The sequence below is a fragment of the Lycorma delicatula genome, chromosome 1 (genome assembly GCF_047948215.1).
Source record: "Lycorma delicatula isolate Av1 chromosome 1, ASM4794821v1, whole genome shotgun sequence".
Taxonomy (NCBI): domain Eukaryota; kingdom Metazoa; phylum Arthropoda; class Insecta; order Hemiptera; family Fulgoridae; genus Lycorma; species Lycorma delicatula.
In genome coordinates, this window is record NC_134455.1 from 134,130,384 (window position 1) to 134,150,366 (window position 19,983).

At 32.4% G+C, this 19,983-nt stretch overlaps 1 protein-coding gene across 3 annotated transcripts in view; it reads left to right on the forward strand.

Moving 5' to 3' along the window:
• The window catches only part of LOC142322458 (epidermal retinol dehydrogenase 2-like), a 231,960-nt gene that overhangs the window by 13,598 nt on the left and 198,379 nt on the right, over nt 1–19,983 (forward strand). The window contains exon 1 of one of the 3 annotated variants that reach the window (XM_075361567.1): nt 18,868–18,885. The exons of the other annotated variants lie outside the window; for them this stretch is intronic. Within the exon in view, the coding sequence (XP_075217682.1) occupies nt 18,883–18,885 (3 nt within the window). The 5' untranslated portion in view covers nt 18,868–18,882. Of the gene's footprint in view, nt 1–18,867; nt 18,886–19,983 lie in introns of those variants that run through there. 3 annotated transcript variants of the gene reach the window in all.

The window sequence follows — 19,983 nt, forward strand, 5'->3', positions numbered from 1 at the left end:
TAAAAATATAGATTTATAACTTTTTTATGTGTCATTATTTTTTCATTAAATAACAATAATAAATAACCAATTCTCTAGATCGTAGCTGTGTTATTTTGGTGTACATGTTTACCAGTACATTAACACAGATATTGATGAGTCGCTAATGATTTTAGATTGCTGATATGAGTATTAAAAAAAAATTTTTGTTTTTTTTTTTAGCTTTTGTTTCTAGAAGAAAAATAACGATATAAATCAAAGAAGTAGTAGTTATCGATTTCTTAATGGTTTGTTTTGTAAGTTGATACATATGTAAAAGTTAACATTTTGACAAATACATTAAATATCGTTTATAGTGGTCTCCACTATAAACGATATTTACTTCTACAAATGTTCGTTTGTTCAAAATTTTAAATCTCCGAGTGTTTTTCACCGATTGCTTTGAAGTTTTGATGCAACATTGCTTTTGAATACGCGCGTGTTTTTATATACATACTATTTATATATCTAAGATGTCACAACTATGACAGGTAAAATACATGCTTTTTTTTAAAAAACAGCGCTATCTGTTAGACGTAAAAGCAACATACGCTATACTAAATATTTTACGATTCTATTTCAATATTTCCGATATGTGTGTCCGCTATAGATTAAAAAACTACTGGACCGATTTACGGGAAAAGGGAGAAAGGGAAAAATAGGAACAGGGAAAGAGGAAAAATCGAAAAAAGTAAATCCATTTCCTTTTCCCCGTTTTCCCTTAATTTCTTTTTTTCACTTTCCTCTTATTCGATTTTTAAACGATTTTTAAAACGGGGAAAAGGAAATGGAAAGCGGAAAGGAGAAAAAAGAAAATGGGATAGAGTGAAAGGGAAATAAGGGAAAGAGATATGTGGAATGAGAGTGAAAGGGGGAGGAAATGAGGAAAAAGAAAGAGTGGAAATGGGGAAGGGTAATATGGTAAAACGGAAAAAGGAAAATTGGGGAAGGGAAAAGGGAAAGGTTAAATTTTGTGAAGTTCCGTAATGTCCATTTTTCTGTTTTATCAAACTTTCAATTGTATTCATTTAATCTATGTTTATACTTAAATCTAGCAATAGCGAAGCATTGCCGTGCCTGCTAGTAGGTAAACAATGTTTAAGTGTTCCATATAATAAGCAAAAAAAAATAAAAAAATTGTTACAAAACTTATTGACCCCGATTTCATTTATTAAACAACAAATAATCATAAGAATTGTATTCTTTCTGTAAGTGTGGTATGGATTACATATAAATGAAATCGAGCCGGTAAGAGTTTTGTTAACAAATTTTTCTTTTTTGCTTATAATATGGAACGCTTAAACATTGTTTATTATCTATTATTGTGTATCTATTGTCTATTACATATATTTAACATGTATTTTTTTTTAAACAAAATTCTAAATTAACAGATTTTGATAATACAAATGTAGTGTTATATTTTTTCTGTAACAGTCTTGTTTTGTTAAAAACAGTTTCTATTACACAAATTTTTGTTTTTTGAGCGAAAGAAATGATATCTGCGAGACTCTTATCGTACGGTTTAGAATTTCATTGTATTTTTTTGGATAAAATTTAACAAAAATTTCAATAATTATAACATTGATATTGATATATAGAAAAACAACCAAACAAGATAATATAATACATTTTAACTCTTTTATCCGTGGAATCAGAAAATAGCATCTTTTGATTCATTGATTTATAGAGCATTAAAATACTTAAAACACAAAATATAAAACTAATGCACAAAATAAATAACATTAAATTTATCGCATTAAATAACGGTTACAATGCAAACTTAACAGATAAATTATATAACAAAATCAAAAATAAAATACACATAAAGGACAAAATATTACTAACAAATAATTATACTACAGAAGAATACGCTAAAATAGAATATAATATAAATTAAAATAAGTTTAATAAAATATTTAAATAAAAAACAGCGTATACAACTAATAATAAAATAATAAGGATCCTTCTAAAACAATAAACTATCATAATAAATATGATCTAGTAAAACAAGGAGTCTTAAATGTGAAAATTATGACTTGAAATGTATTAGTATGACAAATCGTTCATTCTCAGTTAGAGTTAAAGAATACATTAATCCATAAATAAAAATAATAACGATCGATCTAATTTTGCTATACACATTATAGAGAATGGAGATAATTACAATCGAAACGAATTGTCTGAAATATTAGAATACACTAATGACATTCATAAAACTAGTATATTGAAATTTCATATATATACGGATAATAATAAACTTATAAATGAACAAATCAGATCTGAAAATTATATTTTATTCAAGCAAATTATATAATAATTACACTGATAGATAAAAAATTTTTTTTAATGTTTCTCCGTGTGTGATACCATTTATTGAATTGCTTTTTGCGTACATTACAAATCTGTAAATACAATTTTTCTATCATCTATAGTTTTAAATAAATTACGCTTCAAAAAAATAAATTAAGGGAAAATATAGTTAAAATGTGTAAAATTTATAATTTTGCATGGCCATACCTGTGCTAGAATGATTTCGCTGATGCTTTTCTTATATAAATAGCCTCAGGCACATCCCGAATTAATGTCCATTAGTAATCGGCTAGCATGTTAGTATTCCATTTCCCTTTATACTGGCTTTTCATCACCGAAATTGTTGGTGGAAACATTTACCGTGTTCGTCACTTACGTCTCCGAGGTTGTCCGGGAAAAAACCAATTGTGAGTGGAGGAAATGTGTTTTCAAAGAGATATTATATTCTATAGCTCTGTATGAAGTAAGAAGTTGATTAACAATATCGTGGTAATTGTCGGATTTTTGTTTGGCAAGAAAATTTTTGGAAAAGTCTTTAAATGAAGCCCAAGCTGTAGGTTCTACATTATTTAACATCGAGTTAAATACATCATCTTTGACCGACTCTCCTATTTGAGGACCAACAAATATTCCTTCTTTAATTTTTCCTTCACTTACATTCGGAAATTTCTGCCTGATGTACAAAATTCCGGGTCTATCCTTCTACATTACTTTTAAACAAATTTTCATTAGTTCTAGCTAATGCTAGAACTAAGCTTCATATGCTATGGATCTCCATATCAAGCTAGGTAAAGATATTTTTTGGGTTCAACTAAGAATCATGAATAATATTGTTACCATTTGGAGTTAAATTGTCTCGTTTCTTCCACTCTTTGGTAACATAATGTTTGTCCCTAGCTCGGCTGTCCCATTCGCAAAGAAAACACATGTACTTAGTATAGCCTAACTGCATGCCTAATAAAATAGCTATAACTTTCAAATCATTAAATATGTTCCAACTATGTTTTTTATAATTTATTTTTTCAGGAACGTCTTTTATCACATCGTATGTCTCTTTCAAATTAGCCATAGGTATCGAAGGATAGTTGTTACCGTTGTGTAATAGAACCACTTTTAAACTATACTCGGACGAATCGATGAAAAGGCGCCAGTCCTCAGGTTTATGAACTTATCCTAAGTAAAACATAAGCTCATCAATGTTTTTGCGATAAACTAAATTATCTTCATCAATAAAGTACCAAGAAAGTTCTTTTTTTCGGCTTCAAAAGCCCGAAAATATTGTGTGATTTGAAGTAAATTCCAACCTCGACGTCTTGATCCTAACAGTTCAGCTTGATTTTTTGATAAATTTAAATCCTTAACCAAGTTCACATTGTGATATAAGATGTAGCTTATCAGAAGATATTCAAGATCAAAATCATTGTTTTCTTCTTCAGTATTGTCTAATTCTTCATCGCTACTTTCGAAACATACATTCACAGGTGCCTCAGGAAATGGAATACTTTCACTGTGAGGTGCAGGCCTGATTGCAGATTGTAATGAAGGATATTTTACAGTATGTTTAGATTTTTTAGAAATTCCAGCCGCACTAGTTAAAAGTAGCAATCGGTTACAAGATCCTTCGATTCACGCCAAACCATAGGTACACCAAATGGCAAAGTCTTCCGTATACCTTTCAGCCATCCTCTTCAATATACAGAACAATTAGTGTATACTATACGAGGAGCTCACGTCTTATCCTGATCACCAATTTTACACTGAAAGTACAAATGATATGCTTTTGTAATTAAAGGTGTATTGTTTTTTCCATTTGATTTTACGGTAAACTCACCCCATAAATAACAAAAGACATCCACATCATTTATACAATTTCGAGGCATTATGACACTGCACTGTTAACAAACTTAAGACAGCAATAAGACTGAACAAAATTAATTCATTCCTAAATCCACTGCTTAATACAAACAACACAGTTGTATTTTCAGCCACATGTTTTGACCTGCACAGACGCGATTTATCTTATCCATGAAGGCTCACTCTTCAGTATTACATATGATGTCATAATATATGTCTATGATATTATTTATTTCTTTTTTTGATAGTGTTTATTTTTAGCTTACAAATTATGTTAACAATGGAAAATGAGCTATTAAAGTACAAAATAGGAACTTAAAATGCTAACTATACATTGAAAAATGAAAAAAAAAATCATCCTTTAATTAAAATTTAAATATTTTTCAAATATGGCGGGTGATAGAAAGATTCTGAGTTCATATTCTATTTCAGCATCAAAAAAAAGATTAAAATCATGTATTGCATGTTAGGAAACAAAAATTATATTTATCAGTGTTATTAATTATTAAGTTCGCTGAGTGATTCAATTTATACTGGGTTAACAGTTGTAAACATCTTTCTGACAACACATTTAACGTTGACTTAATTTAATTGTTGATAATCAGTTGTTATCAACATATTAATTTTAAATTTTATTTTCATTTTAATTCCGATTTATAAAAATTTATAAGCATTACTATAAAATTCATAATTAATCTGTAATCCCTGATGATGGAGAAATAATCCAAAAGCGCTTGGATAGTCTATACTCACAATTGTTGGTAAGTGGATACTCTGTTGTTATATAAATCCATATTTATGTGTTAACAGCATATCAAACCAACCAAGAGACAAGGTTTTGGTTACTATATCCGATATCACTATAAACGATACTTATTGTACATAAATATTGTTTTTACTTTTCCGGCAGTACTTATCCATTTAGTATATAGCCGCTATAAGAGAACAAATGATAATCTGTGAAACTTTCGGTGTAGTTTTTCATTACCCCCTTCTAACCGAACAACAAACATAAAAATTCTAGAAGGATATGTGTATACCTATTTCCCTTCATTTTAATAACTATGAGGTATGTGAGAGAAGTAATGAGATTGGTAACACTGCGAGCGATCTGACAACGCTGTGTCTACCGGTCTTTGCTAAACCGGTTTGTTCATCCCTATCACTTGCTCAGTACGAGTTACAACTCCGTTCATCCAACACATTATTTTTGACAGTGCCATCAGTGAAGTTGTGTTTTTGTTGAGTTACGAAAATGGAGCATCGGAATTTAGAGCCAAGTTGTGCAATCAAGTTTTGTGTTAAACTTGGGGAATCCGCGAGTGTGGCCTTTTAAAAGCTGAAACAGGCCTATGGGGAATATTCCTTATCAAGAGCACAAGTTTTCCACTGGCACAAATCATTTTTGGAAGGCCGAGAACACGTTGAAGATCAACCTCGCTCTGGGAGATCTTCGACTTCAAAATCTGACGAAAACGTTGAGCGTGTGAGGGTTCTTGTGAGATCAGACCGTCGTTTAACAATAAGGATGATGAGTGAACAGTTAAATTTAAACACTTTCACCGTACATCAAATTTTGACAGACGGTTTGAACATGCAAAATTGGTGCCGAAAAACCTTACAACGAAACAGAAGGACAATCGAAGAAACATGTGGGTTGATTATTCTTGAGAGGATTGACAACGACCAAGAATTCTTCAATCGTGTGATCACAGGTGATGAATACTGGATATTTGAATACGATCCTGAAACAAAGCGGCAAAGCGAAGAGTGGCACAGTCCGTCATCTTCTCGACCAAATCAAAAATGACCTAACGAAATCAAAATGAGCTGATTTGCTTTTTTGACAGTAGGGGTATCGTGCATAAAAAATTTGTTCCTCCAGGACAAACTGTCAACCAAGTGTTTTACAAAGGTGTCCTTGAAAGGCTCAGGAAAAGAGTGATTCGCATGAGACCAGACATTGCAGACAAGTGGATGCTTCATCATGACAATGCGCCGTGTCACACGGCCATTTCCTCCACGGAATTTTTGACCTCAAAACGCATTTCTTACGGTTTCTCAATCCCTCTATTCACCCGATTTGAGCCCTTGTGACTTTTTCTTTTTCCCGAAATTGAATCAAGTCTTAAAAGGACGTCATTTTTGAACTATGGAGAACATTCAAAAGACTGTGACTGATCAGTTAAAAGCCCTACCAATTGAAGCCTTCCAGCGCTCCTACCAGGAGTGGGAACAACGACTCCCCTGGTGTATAGCTGCCCAAGGAAACTACTTTGAAGGGAATAATATTGTTGTTTGAAAAAAATAAAATCAGTCTTATTACTTTTCTCACACACCTCGTATCTCAGGACTGCCTAAATACTAAAACTTGAAATTTTTGTCTAATAATATTTCTATATAAGGGGTACTGAAGCTATTAAGTTTTTAATTTCATCTGATCAGGAGATGGGCATTTTAAAATTTCTAATTTTTTCAAGGGGCATCGTAGGATCTTAAAATTCTGTACAGTGAAAGTACTGTATAAGAATTTTTTTATAGTTCAATAGTTAACTGTTAAGTCCGTCATTTCACGGAGTGAAGATATAACATTTTTTCCAATTTTTTTTTGAGTTTTATTTTTCCGACTGTAGTGGTATATGCTGTCGTATTGGAAGAGGTATATGCTGTCGTATTATATTGGTAAAACAAAAAAAAATCTTAAAAATTGGTCTTTTTATTTCCTTGTACGAAATAAAGGTAGTATTGTGATCGCAAAAACATTCGGTTTTCAATTTTCAATGGGAATATCCATTTTGATCATCCCTGAATTCATTTTGATTAGTTTCGTCGTGAAGTCTGTACGTACGTGTTTATCTCGCATAACTCAAAAACGATTAGAATGTTGAAATTTTGAATTTAGAAGTGCTGTAACATCTAATTGTGCACCTTTTTTTTCGATTGCAATCGACTGAACCAAAAGTGTCAAAAAAAGTTCAATATCCAAAACAATTTGGATTTTTTCTTAACTGCAGTAATAATCTCTCTTTGAGAGCTTTTCAGTGATATTTATTCTTATAAGGTGAAGGCACGCCGGTTCGAATCCAAATTCATTTATTTTTTTTATTTTTTATTTTTATTTTAAATATATTGATTTATTAATAATTATTAACCTCTGATTTTAAAAAAAATTACGATATATAATAATTCAATAATAACAATAAAAAAAAATATGAAAAAAATATTAGAAGTTATTAATGAAATAAAGTTTTATGACTTTTTTACCAAGACGCTTAAAACCAAATATTAATGAGATTTGTTTCTCCGAACTTGAGATATAAATTATTATAAAAAATAACAAATTGGCGGACAGGTGTAGAACTAAGGAGAAATTGCTATTGTTCCTATGGATATTGTTTTTTTTAGTGTTACAAGTAGAATCTGAAAAAGTACAGCCAGCCATTTTTTAAACACTCTGTATAGCGAAAGTAGTATAAATTATGTTAAGAGAAATAAAAAATATTTATAAAGTTTTCTAAATAGATTTATTTTTACACTGAAATGGTCTTTACTTTAGAGATAACCTCTCGTAATTTGTACTAATTTTTGTGAAGTATGGTACGGAATTTATATCTTTATATATATATTTCTTCTGTCCGTGTATATGTGACTGAACTCCTCCTAAACGGCTGGACTAATTTTGATGAAATTTTGTGTGTGTGATTAAGTTGATTAGAGAATGGTTTAAATTCGCAATTTGATCCGATAGCAAATGTTTTTTTAATTAATTTGTTTATTTATGTGTTGTTGTTGTTGATCTTGGGATGATTAAGGTTTACAATTGGATCCGGTAGGCAGCGCTGCGATCGCGTTTAGAATTACGCGCTTATTGAGAATATTATATCATATTATTACTTATTGAAATAACGTTTTAAAGTGAAATTAAAAAATATATATTGTGCAAATTTGTAAGGTGCACTATTGGAATGAGTATTTTATATGATTTTTCATGAAGTTTAATGATGTATACATGTGTATTCAATAACAATCAACTCACCCTACAAATTTAAATTGCCAGTTCTCATTTGATTCTGTGCAACTGATGAAGTATTGAACGGCTCTTTGAAAATAAAAATGTAAGTTTGTAAAATAGATTATAACATTTGTAAATTAAAATATAAGTTACTTATAGTAATTATAGTTTAAAGTATATTTAAAAAATTGAAGTTATAATTTTTGTACCTGATTAATGTTATAATTTTTTTTTTAAATTGTTTTTAATATACAATTATTTAAAATTTGGTAAAGTAGATGTTAAAATAAAGAATGAGAAAAATAATAAAAATTTCTACTAAAATTTAACTACGTTGTTTTTTTTTACAGCGCTTTATTTTTTTTTTATTAATTGATTAATTAAGCTATCACATGGTTATGAAACTTCAACATTTTAAATAAAAAAAAAAAAAAAAATGTAGGAGGTCCGTTTTAGAATAGTCTTAAGTGAAAATTAACAGTAATGTGGATGAAAATTTTTTATTACACTAATTATTAATTTCATGACGTACACGGCGTGCACAAATAGTCCATAACCGTCGGTTAAATAGAACGGCAGAAGATCAATTGACGGACAATATAAATTTAAGAGACCAGATTACATACACACGTGTAAATGAAAGTCGAGAGCATCACAATGAACGTCTTCGAGCTAATGCATTGGGACAAAGAGAGGCACGTCAACGAGTCACCGACGCGCACAGAGCGCTCATGATCGACAGCGCGTGCAAGAACGTCGCGCATTGACACGTGCATCAATTCACCGCCTTGCGTTCGAAAGTGAGCCGGAAATAGACTAATCGTCACATGCGCTTTGTCACCGGCAATATGGACAAAGAATGCCAACACTGCCATGTACTTAAATACAAAGGTGAATCGGCCGGTCTATGCTGCGCGTCAGGAAAAGTTTCACTTCCACCCTTGAATTCGCCGCCAGAACCGCTGCAAACACTATTGGCTGGAGGAGCCACATCTCAATCGAAATTGTTTTTGCGTAAAATTCGTTAATTCAATTATTGCTTCCAAATGATAAAAATCGTTCAGAATGAGGACGGTGGTAATTTTGAATCAACATTTAAGATTCAGGGCCAAGTGTACCATCAAATTGGTTCTTTGTTATCAATGCCTGATGCCGATCCAAAATTTTTGCGTATCTATTTCATGGGCAATGAGGAACAACAAATTAACACACGCAGCCAATACAACCGCATCGAGCAGATGGAGGAGCGAGAAATAGTGGCAACTTTGGAAACGTTTTTGCGTTGGCAATTGCTTCATCAGGCGTTGCAGCGACCTTGCTTGATGGTGGATAGACTGCACATTCAGCACTCAAGTTGTCATTGAACATTCACACAAATCCAGACGAAATGTGTAACATAAAGAAGCATTCAGGAATGGCTGAAATTTTGAGAAAATGCAAAATTATTGTTTAGGATGAATGCACCACGGCTCACAAGCATTCACTTGAAGCTCTCGATAGAACGCTGAAAGATCTCATAGGTCGAGTTGAGATAACTGTACTCGTGGTGGCGTCAGGTGTTTTAAAAATAATTTTTTTTTTTTTTTTTACATATTTTTTCATCAAAATGGTCCAAACAATTTAGAGTTTATTTGATTTTTTTTTAATTTTTGGATTTACAACGTTTGAACAGGACAACGGTTGAACAGGTCTGTCGGGTCCGCTAGTTTTATTATATATATATTTTTCTAATGTCGTTAAACAAATTTTATATTAAAGTGGGAATTTTAATTATTTAAATATTTAAGTGGGAATTTTAAATATTTAGTTAATGTTATAGGCGACCTATAACAGCTTGTAAAGTATATTTCCTTCTTTGGTATTTGATATAAAAATTTGTGAAGGGCTAAGCCTAGAAAGTTATGCAACTCTTGCCGGAATTTTTTCTAATAATATTGTATTATATTAAGGTTGTAGTGTAGTTTTTTCCAATGGTAAAATCTTGGTTGATTTCGTAGGAAAATTAGAATAAAAAAAAAACTCGAATCGTGTGTCCAGTTACGTACGTAGTTTCTATTGTTTTTTTGTGTATATTTGTGCTCGCTCACGTATGCACGTCAGTTTTGCTTATGTATTAATCAATACTTTAAAAATTGTCATAAAACTGTTTAGAAATATTCTATCAATTAAAATAATTACGGTACATTAAAAGATTATTATCATTATGAAATTTTTTATTTTGTTTATAATTCTCCGTTTAAATATGTCTTAACCTTACTGAATTACTTAACATAATTTTACTTTTTCACTAGAAATTTATTTTATCTAGTATTGCTCAAACCAAATAAAGAAGTATGAACTGTGTCTTTACTGAATCATTAAAAGAAAAAATTATGTCGACTTATAAAACATAAATGATTGCCTTAAGTCAGCTAACTGAATTTCTAACTGGTTTTGTAGCCTTGGCTTTTATTTATTATTACTCTTGCGATTTCAAATCTAAGTTGTTTCCTAAGAGTTTCTATGCTTTTAATTCTTTCTCATACACTTAATTTAAAAAAAAGTTTTTGTGTCAGTTTTCTTAGCAACATGTCTTAGAAACTATAGCGGGCGATATATAGCTGTGCACATCGCATGCGAGAGAGATAGACTAACAGGACGAGTGGGACCCACCGGGTTGATCTAGTAGTGAACGCGTCTTCGCAAATAAAATACATGTACTTAGTACAGGCTAACTGCATGCCTAACAAAATGTCTGTAACTTTCAAATCACCACATATGTTCCAGATAGTGTTTTTTATAATTTATTTTTTCAAGAATGTCTTTCATCACATAGTATATCTCTTTCAAATTAATACCATAAGCGATTAGTAACGAATGATATTTGTTACCTTTTGGGTAGTAAAACCACTTTTAAATTTTAGTTGGACAAATCTATCAAAAGGCACCAGTCCTCAGGTTTATGAACTTGTCCTAAGTGCAACATAAGCTCATCAATATTTGTGCAATAAGCCAAATTATTAAATATAGTACTGAGAAAGTTCTTTTTGTCGGCTTCGAAAGCCCGAAATTTTTATTTTTCGAAGTAAATTCCAACCTTGCAGTCTTGATTCTAACAGTTCAGCTTAATTTTTTTGATAAATTGAAATCCCTAACCAAGTCATTTAATTCATCTTGTGATATAAAATGTGGCTTATTGGAAAATAAATCAAAATCAAAATCATTGTTGGCTTCTTTAGTACTGCCTGATTCTTCGTCGCTGCTTTCGAAACATTCATTCACAGGTGGCTCAGGGACTGGAATAATTTCACTGTGAGGTACATGCCTGATTGCAGATTGTAATGAAGAATAATTTACAGTATGTTTACATTTTTTTAGAAATTCCTGAAACACTTGTTAAACAAAAGTAATCGGTTATATGATCCTTTGGTTCACGTCAAACCATAGGTACACCAAATGGTAAAGCCAGACCTGTATATTTCAGCCATCCTCTTAAATATACAGAACAATTAGTGCATATTATATGAGGAGTTTTATCCTGATCACCAATTTTACACTGAAAGTACAAACGATATGCTTTTTTAATTAAAGGTGTAATGTTTTTCTATTTGATTTTACGGTAAACTCACCACATACTTAACAAAAGGCATCCACATCATCTATACAATTTCGAGGCATTATGACACTACACTGTTAACAAATTTAACACAGCAATAAGACTGAACAAAAATAATTCATTCCTGTATCCAGAGCTTAATACAAACAACACAGTTATATTTTCAGCTACATGTTTTGATCTGCACAGACATGATTAATCTTATCCATGAAGGCTCACTCTTCAGTATTAGGTATGATGTCATGATATGTGAATATAATATGATTTGTTTCTTTTTCTAGTATTTTTTATTTATAGCTTACAAATTATGTTAACAACGTTAAACAATAAAAAATTGGTTAACAAAATACAATATAGGAACTTAAAATGCTAACTATATGTTGAAAAATTAAAAAACAAATCCTTTAATTAAAATTTAATAATTTAAAAAAAATGCTGGGTGATAGAAAACGTCTGGGTTCATATTCGTTTTCAGGATCAAAACCAGATTGAAATCATGTATCGCGTGTTAGGAAACAAAAATTATGTTTGTGTAGTCATTCATTTACGATATCATCTCGTATTGCTCCGTATACTTACACAGTATGCAGTACATTGGCAGAGTTCAGGATAGTAAGCCAGCCGTCAGCCTATGTGCACAGCAATACACTGGCTACTACTACAACAGTAATTTGTATATAGCGTTTATTTTTATTTATTTTACTTTTTTTGGCCTCATATTCTAGAGCCGTGCTAAAAGAATGAAAGTTTGGTAATCAGTTATAAGATGGGGTATAGATCTTTTTTTTCTCGACTTTTCAAGGGATTCCAAAAACCAATAAAACGTGGGATGGGAGTAATGTACGTTTGGTAGCGTGTTTTAAGCGTAATAATTTTTAATTGGATAAACTGAATTTGATGATATTTTGTTCAGAGACTTGTGTTTTTAAGACAATTTGTTGGTAAAATTTTGGGATCAATGTCTCTTCTAGTAGGGGGGTACACAGATTTTGGGGTCAGTTTTCACAAAATTTTGCAATCGTAACTACATTTTGTATTAAGTTCGGTACATGCCTGTATGCTTATCTAATCTTTTAAAAAAAATTTGCCCCCAAATTTCGCTTTTCCCCAAAAATCGAAAAATTTATCTTTTTATTTATTGCATATTTTTTAATAAACTTTTTTCTTATGTCTTCCTAGACATAGCAGTCATGAAAGTAACACAAAAGAATATTCTAAGGCAACATTAGGAGTTGGCGAGCCAATCAAAGTTTAAAAATATCGATTGTAAGTTAATACAGAATTTTTTGAATTTCTTAAAACTTTTTGGTTTGTTTTCATTTATCATTATTTTTCCACTATATAAGAAGAATAAATAGGCAACTCTAAGAAAATATTACATTTTTGTGGTCAGATATTTTTTGGAAATGTGGATTTTTCAAAAAGTATTAAATCTGTTTTAATACATTTGTTTTGGATAATATTTAAACAAGTGTAAGATTACTCGTACTTTAGGAATTTACCTTTTTATTAATTCTATAAAAGAATAAATAATAAATATCGGGGATTGACAAGAAAGTAATTTCGGTTTTTACAAATAAACATCTTCATATTTGCTTTGAAGGACTTCTGTCATGTTGTGATTTTTTTATTTCCTTGTACGAAGTAAAGGAAGTATTGTAATCGCGAAAAATTACGGTTTTCAGATTTCAACGGATATATCCATTTTGACTAGTTTCGTCGTGACGTCTGTACGTACGTATGTAACTAGCATAACTCAAAAACGATTAGCTGTATAATGTTGAAATTTTGTATTTACGACCGTTGGAACATATAGTTGTGCACCTCCCCTTTTGATTGCAATCCACTGGATCAAAAGTGTATATACATTCAATTTTGAAAAATCTGGATTTTGGACTTTTTCTTAACTGTTGTAATAAATCCTCGTTAAGAGCTTTTCAATGATATAATATAAGTGGTACTTATTTTCATTGGTTCCAGAGTTATAGCCAAATAAAATTTTAATTAATGAAATATTTGGATCTTACAAGGGGAGACACATCGGTTTGCATCCTACTTCATACACACATATATATATTTTTTTAACTTTTTTTTAAAATGTAAACATATTGATTTATTAATAATTATTAGCCTTTGATTTAAAAAAAAAATTAACAATAAATAATAATTCCATAATAACAATACAAAAAAAATTATGAAAAAAGATCAGAAGTTATTAGTGAAATAAAGTTTTATGTACTTTCCATTTTAATTCAAAAATGTTTACAGTCAGACGTGCGTGGTTACGGATCCGATACGTTCTCACTTACACCACATAACTACTTGACCGACGTGAAACAAAATTAATATATAAACGAATTTAAAATGCTAAGAAAATATTTAGGGCTATTTTTCTTGAATATAATTAAATACTGTGTGTTAGTATTTTGTGATGGACACGTAAACAGTGTACTGTTATTCACACACGCAATTTGGTTCAAATCGGTGTCCTGAAGCCCGTACCTTTCCCTTATTAGCTACAGTAATGGTGGAGAATATATTTTACAAACGCTGAAGCAGTTACGGGGTCGCTAACATGCTCAATAGGTTTTAGGAAGAGCGTTTGTATACCTGCGCACTACCGACAAAACCTTCACCCCTGGCTACCCACCCTCCTTGGCATAGCTAATAAAGCATTCCATCAGGAAGAAGTACAGCAATATGGATCTTAGGTGCCTGATACTGATTTAACTTTTCATAGAAAAAGGTACAGTTATTTTCTTTCAGAATTAGAAATAATTTGAACTTTTACTGTGTCCTAATATTTCAGGTAAGATTGTTGAATTAATAATTGTATAAATTTGATATTAATAAAAATTATCATTTTAGTAATTATGTAACTCTTCACTTTATTAAAGAATTGGAGGATCGTATCTCACTTTCAAATGAAATAAGCTTAAATGAAATGCATCCCAACCTTGTAGAGGAAAGATACCCACCTTGTGACGATACCGATCGCCGTACCACCCCTTCCGTTCCGAGCCCTGAGGGGCTTTACCGGAGATCGTCTTTCGACCCTCTAACTGATTACATGTCACAGTCATCAGCCAGGCCTCGGCAGACATTTGCATCAGTAAAATACAAATCAAATTTCGCCTTCACGTAGGCCTCAAACGGGCATCTTTACATCCAACCTAACATGATTCCCTCAAACTAACTAACCGAGACCACGGAAGCGTGGACCCCTCGTCTAGTCTAAATTGGACAACACCGTTCGTGACTGTGAATGCCTTAGAAAACAAACGAGTTGTAAGTTAAATCAGTGCTACACTCATACCAATCAAAATTATGTATTACACAACATAAAAATTCAGACTTACACCCAAATAAGTGGACCAAATTATATCACCTAATAAAGGAAACGTAACTTCATTCCGGTCCGCGCAGGAGCCAGGGACAAACCCCGCACCACCACCCGGTCACATCATGGAGTCTCGCACGGTATTACAAAGTCACAATCAGAATCGCAACCGGCGGAACGAAGCCACGCCCCTGGTCGCAAGGGCTACCATACCCCGGCAGAGCGGCTATCCCCGCCGGCGGGAATCCTAAGTCGAATCACAAACAATACCAATATAACTGTGACACGATACCAATGCGCCTACCTCCAACTAATCCGATGGCTAGGCCCGAACCTTTGCCACCCGGGATCCTACCACGATTAAATACTTCGATTAAACTCCCTCGGCAGACCTACAAACCGCAAGGGCGCGAAGAAAACCAGCCACTACAGACCACTCCTCGCGGATCATCCAGTTAATACGGAGATCCAGAAAGGAATATATTCTTCTCTCAAGTTCCCTAACAGCTCATGAACGTTTGGCCTCATATCGGAGACAGATATAGAGGTTTTTGGTCCACTATATCATCTGTCCCACAATCCGGGCATTGACTCGAATCCACCAAACGAAAACTAGCCAAACTCGCCCGAAAGGCACCATGCCCGAAGAGAAACTGTGTGATATACCGATTGGGAGAAACCCATCTACGCACCTAAATCAGACTAAAGGAAATATACCACGCGTGTTGTGGCCCATGGGGGATTCGTCCCGTCTGACCTGCCAAGGCGCAAGGCCCCGGTCTTCAATCTTCTGCGTTCGTTCTGAGGTCAATAAGTTATTTACCTTGTAAATAAAGTGCAGCATAAAATGTGTATATATAATTTAATAGGCGTACAAAGAAGTCATTTTACTTCCACATCAGACTTTTTCTTTTGTAATCGGATAGATGTTTTCTTAGCATACTTTAAAAACCAATTGCGCGTAATTTTGTTTTAACCTGTTAGTTTAGGTCAATATTAATATAGATTGCAATAACGAACATTTTCGAGATATTTTATTTTTTTTATTTCCATAAATGCAAGAAACCCACTGAGGATCACAAGATGTATTTGAGTTTTACGATGTTGATCGCCTAATAAAACTCACGTGTCAGAATCGCTTTAAAAAGTTTCATTCTGGAGATTTTTCACTCGTATATGATCAACGCTCAGCTCGACCTACTGTTGAAGTCGATGAATACCAAATCAAAGCCCCAATTGAATCGAATCGTAATGTAATTGTGCAAGAGTTGCAGAGAGGTTAAATGGTATCGCACATAACGATCGAAAATCACATCGAATGTCTTGGACTCGTTAAGAAGCTCGATATTTGGGTTCCTAATGAGTAGTAAGAAAAATTTTTCAACACACCAAATCAATATTTGCGATATGCACCACAAACGCACTGATGTCGACCCTTCTTTGAAACAAATCATCAACGGTGATGATAAATGAATCATCAAGAATAATATTAATTGAAAACAATCACGGTCCGAGCGTTGTGAACCGGTTAAAGCCACATCGAAAGCTGAATCACATCAAAAAACGTTCATACTATCAATTCAGTGGGATTACAAAAGTAAAACAAATTGTTAGGGATGTAGGATGTAGAGGGTATACTGAAATGAAACGACTAGCACTAGATAGGGAATCTTGGAGAGCTGCATCAAACCAGTCAAATGACTGAAGACAAAAAAAAAAGTGTTGTATATTTTAAGCTGCTTCCAAGGAATCAAACGATCGATTCAAATATTTATTGTCAACAACTAATGAAACTGGAGGAAGAAATTAAAGAAAAATGGTCAGAATTGGCAAAACGTAAAGGAATTTTTTTCCACCAAATCAATGCAAGACCCCACAGATCTTTGGTAACTCGTGGAAAATTATTGCAACTTGGTCGAGAATAGCACTGATCTTGAACCATCAGATTGCCATCTATTTCAAAGTTTGTAAAACTCTTTGAATGGTGATAATGTTGATGATGATTTGTAATCGCACTGGATTTTGCAGACAAAGACCGTAATTTTGTATGAGCGTGCAATCATGAAGTTAACTCACCGGGTTGGTCTAGTGGTGAACGCATCTTCTCAAATCAGCTGATTTGGAAGTCGAGAGTTCCAGCGTTCAAGTCCTAGTAAAGTCAGTTATTTTTACACGGATTTGAATAATAAATCGTGGATACCGGTGTTTGGGTTTCAATTAATCACACATCTCAGGAATAGTCGAACTGATACTGTATAAGACTACACTTCATTTACACTCATACATATCATCTTCTGAAGTATTATCTGAACGGTAATTACCGGAGGCTAAACAGGAAAAAGAAAGGAAAGGAATCATGAAGTTGACGGAAATATGAAAAAATAAAAAATATATAATTGATTAAAAGATTCATTCTTTTTACAAAAAATAATAATAGAGTTATGTTTCACAATACAAAACCGAAATTACTTGCTCCAATATATGAGAAGTAATTAGGCCATATGATTTATAATATTTTTTTTTTTTCCATAAAAAAACGAATGGTGCGTGGGTTTGTTTGCTTGTTGTATGTGGTCAAATTTTTCTTTTAGCTGCTAATAGCTTAGAGCGGACCAATGGGGGTGCACATGGCGACTCTCTCAGCCGACTCCCTTCCGCTAAAGCAGTCCATTATCAATTTAATTTAATTCCTAAGCGTAGATTATTTTTATTTATTAATTTGATTTATTTAATGTTATTAATAAAAGAAAGGATTATTAGTTAATATTTAGTAGCAACCCACCGGATTGGTCTAGTGGTCTAAATCAGCTGATTTCGAAGTCGAGAGTTCTAACATTTAAGTCCTAGTAAAGGCAGTTACTTTTATACGGATTTGAATACTAGATCGTGGATACCAGTGTTCTTTGGTGGTTGGGTTTTAATTAACCACACATCTCAGGAACGGTCGAACTGAGACTGTACGAGAATACACTTCATTTACTCTCATACGCATCATCCTCATTCATCCTCTGAAGTAATACCTAAACGTAAATTCCTGGAGGCTAAAACAGGAAAAAAGTTAATATTTAATATAAAAAAAAAAAGATTTTTATTTAGCGGGAGAGATCGTTGGTGCGCATCCGGCCGGCGCATCACGTGGTCTACTCTGCGCTAAGCAGCTATACTGGCAACTAACGTAACCTTAAACACAACCCACACAAGACTAAACGAAAAATACGGCGTTTCCTAGCGAGTAGGCTATATTTTTTTGTTATACTTTTATTTTGTATTTGTTACCAAAAATTGCTTGTTATCAATATTGTTGCTAGCGTTAAATATTATACTAAATATTAAATTCTCTATCTACTAACTCCTTAAGCCTATTTGAAATAAACAAAAAACATCAAAATGTTCAGAAAAAATATTCTCTACACAGTAATATTTCTTTTCTTAAAATATCTCTGTAAAGTAGTTAATATTCGCACAAACATGAGGATACGAAAGCGTCGAGGGTCCAGAGGGTAGAGCTCCCTGGCTATAGTATCGGGCGAACGAAGCGAGACCTAATCGGCTAGTATTTATTTTTAAAAAAGTAAAATTTCAAGATTTATTCAAATCGTGTAAATGTAAAACAACATCGTTGCCACATTTTTTGTATTTTAAAATGATGAATATAGAAAGTTATTAATAATTTTTTTTTTCTTTCAGGTAAGCAAAGCCATATGTTTTTGATTCTACTGCAAGTTTGAATATTTTTTCAAATGTCCTTATAAAATGGTAAGAATATTATAATTAATATTATGTTAGCTACTTAAAAAAAAAATGTTCGATAAATATTAATTTTATTTAATAGAATAAATTTATCTTAGATTAAGAGGGTAATCAACCCAATTTAAAATTTTTTTTGGGTTCTTTTGCTATTCTGGTCTAAAAGTAAATCTTGTAAATAAAAATTATGCTACAAAAAATCATATCCATATTTGATTTACAACCCCTAAAATTGTGGGTGGAGGTAAATAATTGTCATTTACGAGATACGCTATATTTTAGATTTGATTTTTCCTTTTTTTTTGTTTTCAGTCATTTGACTGGTTTGATGTAGCTTTTCAAAATTCACTATCTAGTGCCAGTCGTTTCACTTCGGTATACACTCTACATCTTACATCCGTAACAATTTGTTTTACATATTCCAAACGTTGCCGCCTGCACAATTTTTCCCATCTACCTATCCCTTCAATATTAAAGCGACTATACCAGTATGCCTGAATATGTGGCCTATAAGTCTGTCTCTTCTTTTAACTATATTTTCCAAATGCTTCTTTCTTCATCGATTTGCCGCAACACCTCTTCATTGTCATTTTATCCACCCATCTGATTTTTAACATTCTCCTATAGCACCATATTGCAAAAGCTTCTAATCTTTTCATCTCAGGTACTCTGATCTTCCAAGTCTCACTTGTATAACGCTACGCCCCAAACATATACTTTCAAAATTGTTTTCCTGACGTTTAAATTAATTTTTGGTGTAAACAAATTATATTTCTGTTTGAAGGTTCGTTTCGCCTGTGCTATTCCGCATTTTATATCGCCCCTGCTTCGTCCATCTTTACTAATTCTACTTCTCAAATAATAAAATTCTTCTACCACCGTAATCTTTCCTCTATTTTTATATTCAATGGTCTATCTTCGTTATTTCTACTACATTTCATTACATTCGTTTTGTTCTTTTTTATTTTCATGCGGTAGTTCTTGCGTAGGACTTCATCAATGCCGTTCATTGTTTCTTCAAATATTTTTTACTCTCAGCTAGAATTACTATATCATCAGCAAATCGTAGCATTTTTATCTTTTCATCTTGTACTGTTACTCCTAATC